Raw genomic sequence first — 9958 nt, 5'->3', positions numbered from 1 at the left:
CTCTACAATCAACAAATTACAGGTGTAATTCTTCCAAGAAATGGCATAAAGACAGCAGTACTATGACTGCAGAAATATTGTGTGAATAGCATTGAAAGTCCTTAAGCTTGCATTGATGTCAAGCTTTAGTGGTAGGATTGGTACTCTACAACGTGTGGAGCAAGGAAAGTATCAATATGAGTGAATAAGTTTCCGATTTCCACATCCCCCCCCCCCCATCAATGTGCAGAGACGTTAATTTTGTTATTGTTTTGATATGCCGTACATAAAAACGGTTTATTATTACTTTTATCATCATTATTATCATTATTAATATTATAATCTTCATCATTATCATGATCATCTTCATCATCATTATCATTATCATCATTATCTTCATCATTATCAAACTAACATATCAAACTAACATGTGACATCATCAAATGGCAGACTTGCAATCCTGAAACCAGTCAGTATTATGGAATGTGTATTAATACGCCATCTTGAGCGTGACAGGATACTGACTGACGTTCATGGCATAAACAAATGCCACTGAGATGGTCCGGACAGGGGGCTGTACACCTTTCCGGGAGCACCCCACGGACACCAAGACTCTCTTGATCAAGGCCAGGAATCTAGATTTGAACACGGGGTGCTTATATGCATACAGGATAGGATTCAGACAGTTGTTGAGATAGAGGACGGCTGTGGTGTACAGTCCGATCGACAGGACGTCGGGGATGATGAAGGCGATCGTTGTCGGCAGAGTGCAGACGACGAAGGCCATGAAAACAATGAAAAGGTTCTTGGTCACCCTGATCTCGCGTCGTCCCATGCGCTTTATGGCGGCGCGGTGAAGTCTGCGCGAGCGACTGCTCCCGAAGTGGACACGAAACTGATTGTGCTGATTCCGGAGGAAGACCAGGATCCGCAAATAGCACGCCAAAATAACGGTGACCATGATACAAATGAGCACGGCCAGATAGCCGTGATAAGCGTTACTCCTGGGCGAGGGACTCGTAAAGCATTGCCCGTAAGGTGGGTAATAGGAAAACGTGGTTAACTGGAAGCCAAATACAGGAACGTAGATCGATAGGCACGCCAGTACCCAAGCCATTAGAGCCAAGGCGATCTGTTTCCGTCGTGTGTTGAGTCCCACTTTGCCGCGGATGCTCTTAGTTATGACATAGCATCTGATGATGGCGATCAAGACAAGGTTTATACCGCTACACGCAAATGTGACGTAGATGACGCTACCGACAATGGTACAGACTACATCTGGAAGCGGGAATTGGTCCCGTTCGCTGAGTACTCCGGCAGTCTGGAACGGCAAAACCGCGCAGGTCAACAAGTCTGCGATTGCCAAGTTGACGATCAGGACGTTGGTCGGAGTCTGCAACTTGGGAGAGAGAGCCACGCCCATGATGACCAGACCGTTTCCAACGACACCGAATACTGTCGTCGCGATGTATATGGATGCTATGACGATATGATGGGGGAAGCCCGACCCTTCGTGGCGTGTTTCGTTGGTGGAATTGTGGCTAAGAGCAGACAGTACCTGCTGATCTACCGAGAACACATCCATTGTTACGTAGTCCAAAGCTGATTATCATAATTGTAACTCCCTTATTTTTCGAATCATCGGCAAGGAATGTAGATCCTTTCGAAATGCGATTGCTCGTGTAAGCTGGTCGGCCTAGAAAAGATGGGAGACAAAAAGATAGACAGCAGTAGACGATTTCGATTTATGATGTCAAAAAATAATCGTGACTTTTGTAATTAAACCAGGTATGCATGAATCAAAACTGTTTTCCACATCCTCATCAAAAGCAAACTTACACACAATTGTAATGAGATATTTTTCCTACAACAGTGCAAAGTTGTTATACAGCTTTCCTCGGACACCAAGGAACTGCATGTGTATAATTGTGAACAGTCAGCCCATCACCACTTAAATTACATTGTTACCTACAAAGGAATAAGGTGTCACCATTTTGCCCCCCCCCCCCCCCACACTTTCTTTACCCCGGAAGTGCGTAAGTGGCAATAGAAAGAAATTGATAGAAACTTTGAAGTGTGAGCGCGGTAAGTCCTTTGTTTGTTGGGGGTTTTTTGTGTGTGTGTGTTTTTTTTTTCGCTGGAGACCTTTTTTTCTTTTTTGCTTGTCAGCTGAAGAAACCCAGAAGTTAGAATTGAAACTTGAACTTATCAACTTGAAACTTGAGACTTGAAACTTGAACTTATCAACTTGAAGTGGCACACTACAGAAGTTGCGCTAAAGACCCCCTTTTTTTTTTTTTTTTGCTTATTAGCTGATGAAACCCGGAAGTGGCACCAGAAATCTGAAAATGTACCACGCACTGCATCAGGCGCATGCAGCTACCTATTCAGCGTTTGTCACACGGACAATTCGTGGAGATATCAGGGATCTGCGTCATAAAGAGTTGTTGTTGATCTTATCCTCAGTGTATCAAGCGAACCTCGGTGAATCGATCCTAAGATTAATGTTGATCGTAATCTGTTTTATAAAGATACACTTAATTTAGAGTACCTGTTTGATAGGAAATTGAGATAACTTTTTTGAATTCCCAATCTTAAGAGCAATCTTAATGAATTATTGTGGATGTAAATGGCATAGTGTAGCAACGACTAATTCATTCAAGAATGTACACATCATTCTGAAACATTTAAGAAGAATATGATTAATAATAATAATAATAATGATAACAATGATAATAATGAGTACAATATAGTCTTATTTATCCAGGGTAGCCTCTTCAGTGTTGCCACTGCTCTACCAGAGGACCTTGCCATTATTATTACCCTAGCGCTGCCACGTACTCATACACCTGGATCGAGAGGGACATGGGTAAAAAATCTTGTCCAAGGACGTAAATATTGAGCGGGATTCGAATTCGGGTCCCCTGATTGAAAGTCAAGAGTCTTATCCACTATGCCACGTTGGTCCCAATTAGTTCACAACACTGCTGTTGCTCACTTCCCCTTGGTTTATGTCCGTTGAAGAAGGACTCTGCAAGTCGTTGCGTCGGGACTTGTGAACTCTGAAATATTTTATTTTCCCGAGCAATTTTCATCCGGATTTCTCTTAGACTGTCTCTGTCAGCTACATGTGTATCATGTATATGTGTGTTTGAACTCGTGTTATTCATATCATCAGTGACACGCCGAAAGCTCTTATTCTCCAGTTTTTCTCTATGATACTGCGATCATACTAATTGATGTGCCCTTTTTCTCGCTTCTAGTGAGAATTTCGAAGTTGCGCGAAGGAAATTGTAAAATCCTCTCTTACAAACTGGTGTGTCCCATACAAGTTGGCAAACTTTTCAGACAGATTATTCAATCATCATTGTTTAATTTTCTTATGTCATAAGCAAATAGTCATTCACGTCTTCGTCTTTCGTGTTTAGTCAGGATATTGTCATCATTCAATTAATATGCAATAGGATAGGTAACTGCATGAAGGTCTACATAGGTGATTATGTGCTTGGATGGGTGTTTAGTTGATTGATGATATGACATCTGTAGCAATATTCCCGCGTTACTGAGCCGTGGCCAATGTCAAAGTTGTCGACGAAGCACAAGAATGCAATTAGGAGAGCTCAAATCAAGTTGTAAACCTGGGCTGGATTTTGTTGTTGTTGTTGTTGTTGTTGTTTTGTAAAAGAAAGATCATAACCGACTACTCTTGCAAGATGTGCAAAACCTGTTGCAGGAAATAGGCTTGCTGTGACAAGAGAGGTTTTGTTTAAAGAAAATATCTAGTCATGGGAGAGTTCGCTGCAGAAAAATCTTCTTGTTGTTGGAGTGATAACTGTGATTTTTTTTGTTGTTTTTTATTTTGTTTTGTTTTCCACGTTTCCTTTATTGACGGAAAATCAGATGAATTAAATGGAAAGAGCTCATTCGAAATAAAATGTTGACTACACCTTACGAAACACTAAAGATGAATTGTACAGATCATAATTACAAAGTATTGTATCGAACCAGAGTTTTTCTGTTTCTTTTTGGTATTTGGCTGTTTAAAACAGGTGAGTAGGCTGGTCTATTCAATTTGAGTGTTGTAGAGAACAACCATTTAGGATTGCTTTCATATAAAGTCTTTAAACTTTCATATAAAGTCTTTAAATACACAAACTGATATCAATGAACACAGAAGTTCCACATACATCGAACATTTGTAAGAATTTCCTCAAGGTCTTACTTCGACAATGGGAGCTTCACAAACTTGCAAGATAGGCACTCAATAAAGCGTTCTCTTTAGGTCACTATTTCCTTTCATAAAGGAAAACACAGTTTATTAAACACATTGCTAACAAACAACATGCATGTTTCAAACATTCGTTAACGTGCATATACTTTCATCACAACATTGTTCTGACAACAAGAGGGCTTGTCCGAGTCGAGACTTTCCCGACATACACATAGTTTCACAAGCTACTGGAATACAAACTGTACTTCCATGTATGTCTGTATTTGATGTACATTTTACCAGAACAGGTGAATTGAATAGATTGTTGTTGTAGCTTCAGGGAAGTACGTATCAAACTGAACAGACCCATACGACGCGCCAGTTAATGATTTACGGTGTCACATATGACCATCTGGATAACCTGCGGTGTGATCTTGCGAGTTGCCGATGACCCAATAGGTACCGAAACAGATTATCCACCCTTAAAGAAGAAATACACTCAGAATGTTGTAAATTTCATAAGAAAAAGAAAAAAACTCCCATAGAACAGTGCAAAAATGATCAAAATCGGATAAGAGATGAAAAAGTTACTACATTCTGAAATAATCACAATTTTTTCAGAAAACATTACTTGACTAGTCGTTATGAATATTCAAAGCAGCAAATTGATAATGTCATGCCATCACAATTTCTTATTAATTTCATAAATACTGTACAGAAATTACAAGAATCTTATATCTCAGCTGTATAAATATAAAACTTACCTTAAAACCACCTAAAATAAATTATAAATGTTAATTACAGTATAATATTTTTTTCAGTGGTATTGAATTATGCTTTTCCTTTTTTTCAGCTATATATTGTATAACAAGTTTCCGTATATTTCCATATATAACATACCAGCAAATGAAAAAAAAATATGAGGGCGTGACATCATCAACTTTCATATTTAGATATTCATAAGGACTGGTCAAGAAAGGTTTTCCGAAAAGACGTGAAATTTCAAAATGTCATATCTTCCTTATTGCTTATACGATTTTTTGGGTCATTTTTGCAACCTTCTGTATTTTTTTAATCTTTCTTTTGAAGTTTATTCATTTCGGGGGGGGGGGATTTCCTCTTTAAGATATTACTGATGCAAACACGAGCTTATTTTGTCCAAAACGAAAGAAGGTAGAGTCCGTAATCCGTGACATGAAACAAAACTTTATTTAACCCCTTATTGTGTTTACTACCTACTGAGTCCATCTTGTAATGAACTAGATTCACTTTCATAAAATGATTCGCAATGCATATGTGACATTCATAATTCAAAACTGATTAACGCTAAGCAGTGGTAAAATTAATTGATTAAGTCCATTATTGAAACAACCTGCTCAGCAGTTAAAAAAACCCATTCGCATTCTGATTCCAATTTCATGCCTCTTGAAGAATGGTTATCATAAAGCATGTTGAAGAAGAACACAGACTCATCTTGAAATGAAGGCAACAGTATTCAAGTCACAAATCGGTGAAGCCCCAACTAAAAAGATCCATAAAATTATTCTAACTTAAGACTAACATTCAATGTCAATATCATTTATAGTGAACACATGAAACATCAATGCATTTATTGAGACTGCGACCTCCTTTTGCAATGTGTGGTTCACCTTGTACGCACAATCATGGAGACCAGATTTTAAGGATCAATCCAATGTTAAACCGAACTGATCAAGAACAAGGAAGGAAAGATATACTGTGTTTTAAAGCAATAACTTGTTACTGTCTGTTTGATCTCATCAGCAATTCTAATCTTCTCCATGTTAATCGCCGATGAGCAAGAGTGTTTTTTTTTCATTTGATGAAGTTGCATCTTTACACGAATTAAGGATTTTTCTTCTCACATGAAGATATGAACTATGAACATTTTAAGATCAATGTTATCATGAAGAATCTTACAAAAGCAAAATTACTTTGAGTTGTTTCGACAGGACGTTCGTTTGGAGTCCCGTCCGTAGAGCAGGATATGATGTCAAATCGACATTCGCATGATCATGACTCTGTCGATACTTGTCAGATTTGGCTCAGACCGTAGAGCTGCTCCGTTCACTTGATGAAAATAACAAATCCTCAAAGCAACAGCTGCACATGGGCCTAATCTCAACTCACAATTCTTTTACTTTTATCGATACTGACCTGGCATACTTTCCCTGTGCAAAATGACCGAAAATCATGTTACCGCACTTAATCTCAGAATGTAGAGACTTTCGTTTCACTATAGTTGTATAACCAGGTCACTTCGAGATATTATGATATCATATATAGTAGTGTGAATATGTATGACCAACACTTGAATTTGTTACTCGTACACAAATATTAAAGGAGATCCAAAACTTCTAGACTTCCGGTTATTGTTACATCCATAGTCCCCAAATAGCTGGCATTTAGAGCGCTGGCACACGCTGTCTGTACAGAGTGAGCTAGCACACCCGTTGTTGCACAAGTGCTTTTCTCGCTTTTCGTCGGCGCAGGTAGCAATCGCTTAATGAACCTCATGAATGCCTTCTTGAAGACTGGGTGCTTAAAGGCGTACAGGATTGGGTTGATGCAATTGTTGCAATACAAAATGGCCGTCGTGTACAATCCAGCGACGAGCACACCTGGCAAGAGAAAGGACACAACGGTGGGTAGTGCGCAGACGACAAACGCGAGCACAACCGTGAAGAGATTTTTCGTAACGCGAACTTCGCGCTTACTCAGACGCCGGATTTCATCTCGGTACCGCTTTCCTTGCGCGTCGCACGAACTACCGAAGACGACACGAAAACGTTTCTGATGTTGTTTGACAAAAAATACGATCCTTGTGTAACAGCACATGATGATTAGCAGATGAATGCCTAGCAACACGGCTAGATAATTGTGATAAATATCAATCGTGTCAGTCGGACTTGTGAAGCACTGCCTGTATCCAGGATAATAGGAAAATTCCGTGAGATGGAAAACATGTATTGGAACCATCACATACACAACGGCTAAGATCCAGGCTAAGACAGCAAAAACCGCCTGTATTTTGCGTGTGTTGAGTCCATGCGAGCTCCGGAGGGAACGCGTTATGACGTAATATCGGATGATCGCGATCAACAACAAATTGACGGCGCTGCAAGTAAACGTCACGTAGATGACACCACCTATGATGCTGCAGACGAAAAGCGGCAGCGGGAATTCGTTGGGAGGACTGAGGACGCCAATCGTCTGGAACGGAAGCGCCAGGCATGTCAGAAGATCGGCGATGGCCAGATTTACGAGAAGGACGTTGGTAGGTGTGCGCAGTTTGGGCGTGACGAACACACCCACTATCACTAAGGCGTTGCCCAGGATACCAACGAAAATTATAATTATGTACACTGTACTGATGATAACGGAGTGGGGGTAAAAATGAAATGTGATGCCGTCTGTAATGTTTTCTGTCCGATTTCCCACCTCCATGACGTCATCTTTAGAAATCATCGTCTCAGTCCACATCCATGGATTTCTGCTCGTCACTCATCCATTCATTGTGGCATAGAAGCGAATCAGCGGCCCGTTTCGCTTTGGAAGCAAGGCTAGAGTTCAAAAGAAGAGAAAATAAACTGAATGAATCATTAGATATAAACATTAGACATAAAAAAATTCACTATCATGCTCTGAGTACAGGGATCTCCATGACTGTACAGGAGAGAGCAGGTATTAGTAATCACAATGCATGTGTAATATCTTTGGCAATTCTGGGGGGGGGGGTGGAGAGATAGGGAGATGGCGATCGAAGATGTCTATGTGTGTATCAATAATAATTTGTATGATATTCATGCTGTCATATTTATTTCCTCTTTCTTTCCTTTTTTTTTTCTTCACGGAATCATGCCAATGCTGTTAAGATTTATCACAAAAAAATTGGGCCTTCCAGAAATTACCAATGTCAGTGGCGGATCCAGAGGGGGGCGCAACCGGCGCACGCCCCCCTTTATTTTTCGTAAAAAAACAAAAGAAATAAAAAGAAAAACAATGAAATGAAACCCGGAAGTGGCACCAGAAATATTAGTCACGCCCCCCCCCCCCCCCCTTTACAGAATTCCTGGATCCGCCCCTGAATGTGGTTATTCATTGTTGCTATTGATGTTATTATTTTTTTACTATTAGAAGCAAGTTCAATAGCTCTATTATTATTATTATTATTATTATTATTATTATTATTATTATTATTATTATTATCATTGTCGCCATTTGTCAAAATCATTATGCTTTACGTCATGGCAATTACCTATTGCCTGGTGCAGTGTAATCTAATTCAACAGTGCATTATCTAATTTCATGACTCTTGAAAAACAAAATACAATACAGCTGGTTGCCAGGGAAAACAAAGTCAAAATTTATCACAGTAAAATGTGTAGCTATTGATAGGAGTTATCAGATTCATAACGGTATTGAAGTCGATGAGAAGCAATTCCAACAAATCTATTCCTTAGGATTTATATTAGTGTTTTTCACAAATGTTTAAATATTTATTCTTTTACGGGGGTGCTTTTGGTCGCTATTCATGCATCCATATAAATATGGAAGAGCAGAAGAACTGACATTTACTCTGACTTGACACCTTGAGGAGATATGCAAATTGTCCCCACATCCATCGGAGTTGATGTGAAATGAGCTAATTTGTATACACTTCCGGGTTTGGGTATGAAATCAGTTTGATAGTGTCGTCGTGTGTCAATTCTCTTCTTGCGAATCAGGCTGCGTAACTATACGATTGAGCGACATGGTGGGCCAGAGCACTTTGTACCCTCCTCCACCCTCACCCCATTATATTCACCTTTTGGCTTCTCACTTGTCTATCTTTATCCCTGTTATTCCATTCGAACAGCCAAAACAACAAACACATCTCACTTCCTTACATTTCCAGGCGTCCATGTTTCCTGTTGACGCAACATGATCCAACCTTCTTTCCTTTATAAAGCACATGACCCTATCATCTGCTTCCTCTCAGAGCGATAAAGTACTTTCCAAAATCCATCACCAATCTTTTCCACCTGAAAGGTGGCTCAAAGGGTTTCGTTGAAGCAAAGTTCTAAGTCGATCTAAAAGACTATATAGGTCTCTCAAAAGGCTGTTTACTTTGGCTACAAAATATGACAAAGAGGCTGGAGCAAAAGAAAGAGAAACGGGGGGGGGGGGGGTGAGGACACACCCGAATGCATCGGACTTTCATAGACTACAATACGAGCAAGTTAAACCTTTGCAAGTATACGAAGGGAATTGCTATGTAGATTCATTGAAAACCAATGATAGGATCGATGATGTTTTAGAAATTCTGCCTGTAGATTAGGCAGTAACATGTTACTGCCTTATCTACAGACAGAATTTCTAAAACTACACGGCTATATGGGAATGCATTGAAGTTGGAAAGAAAATTGACCAAACTATCGTGTAGGTAGAATGAACTTGTTCTCTTCTTCGCCATTTGCTGTAGCAAAGACACCAAGTATTAACACATTTTGTGTTGACGCCATTTAATGGGGTACAAGGCGTTTGACTGAAAGCGTCCTATATATTCAGTTGAACACAAAGAGTATGATACATCTTCCTCTGTAATACAACGTGATTACATTCTTTTCTAATATCATAATTTTTATGTGATTATGCGACGAGTAAGTTTCTGCATCAGTTAAATCATTGTCAAGACTTAAACGTGCATTACGTCATTCAGTCAAGTTGGAAAGGTGTATACTTACCAGAATACTTCCGATGGGTTCTCGA

At 39.6% G+C, this 9958-nt stretch overlaps 2 protein-coding genes across 2 annotated transcripts; both read right to left on the bottom strand.

Moving 5' to 3' along the window:
• Positions 1–469: 469 nt before the first annotated feature.
• LOC139720527 (delta-type opioid receptor-like) lies at positions 470–1564 on the bottom strand. Its single transcript, XM_071631880.1, has one exon. The coding sequence runs from the start codon at positions 1562–1564 to the stop codon at positions 470–472; it is 1095 nt and encodes a 364-aa protein (XP_071487981.1).
• A 4980-nt stretch (positions 1565–6544) lies between these two features.
• On the bottom strand, positions 6545–7670 carry LOC139720526 (mu-type opioid receptor-like). The gene has a single exon (XM_071631879.1). It carries the CDS (start codon positions 7652–7654, stop codon positions 6545–6547), a length of 1110 nt encoding a protein of 369 aa, XP_071487980.1. The 5' UTR covers positions 7655–7670.
• Positions 7671–9958: the final 2288 nt, after the last annotated feature.

This window comes from Diadema antillarum, unplaced genomic scaffold (assembly GCF_040938485.1).
Source record: "Diadema antillarum isolate AM-2024a unplaced genomic scaffold, OU_Dant_1.0 scf00000128, whole genome shotgun sequence".
NCBI lineage: Eukaryota > Metazoa > Echinodermata > Echinoidea > Diadematoida > Diadematidae > Diadema > Diadema antillarum.
Note: the sequence above shows the minus strand (reverse complement) of the source record. Positions and strands in the feature narration are given on the sequence as shown.

Excerpts from the sequence above, each read along its gene's own strand:
- LOC139720526 (XM_071631879.1), bottom strand. The coding sequence starts at position 7,654 with ATGGAGGTGGGAAATCGGACAGAAAACATTACAGACGGCATCACATTT.
- LOC139720527 (XM_071631880.1), bottom strand. The coding sequence starts at position 1,564 with ATGGATGTGTTCTCGGTAGATCAGCAGGTACTGTCTGCTCTTAGCCAC.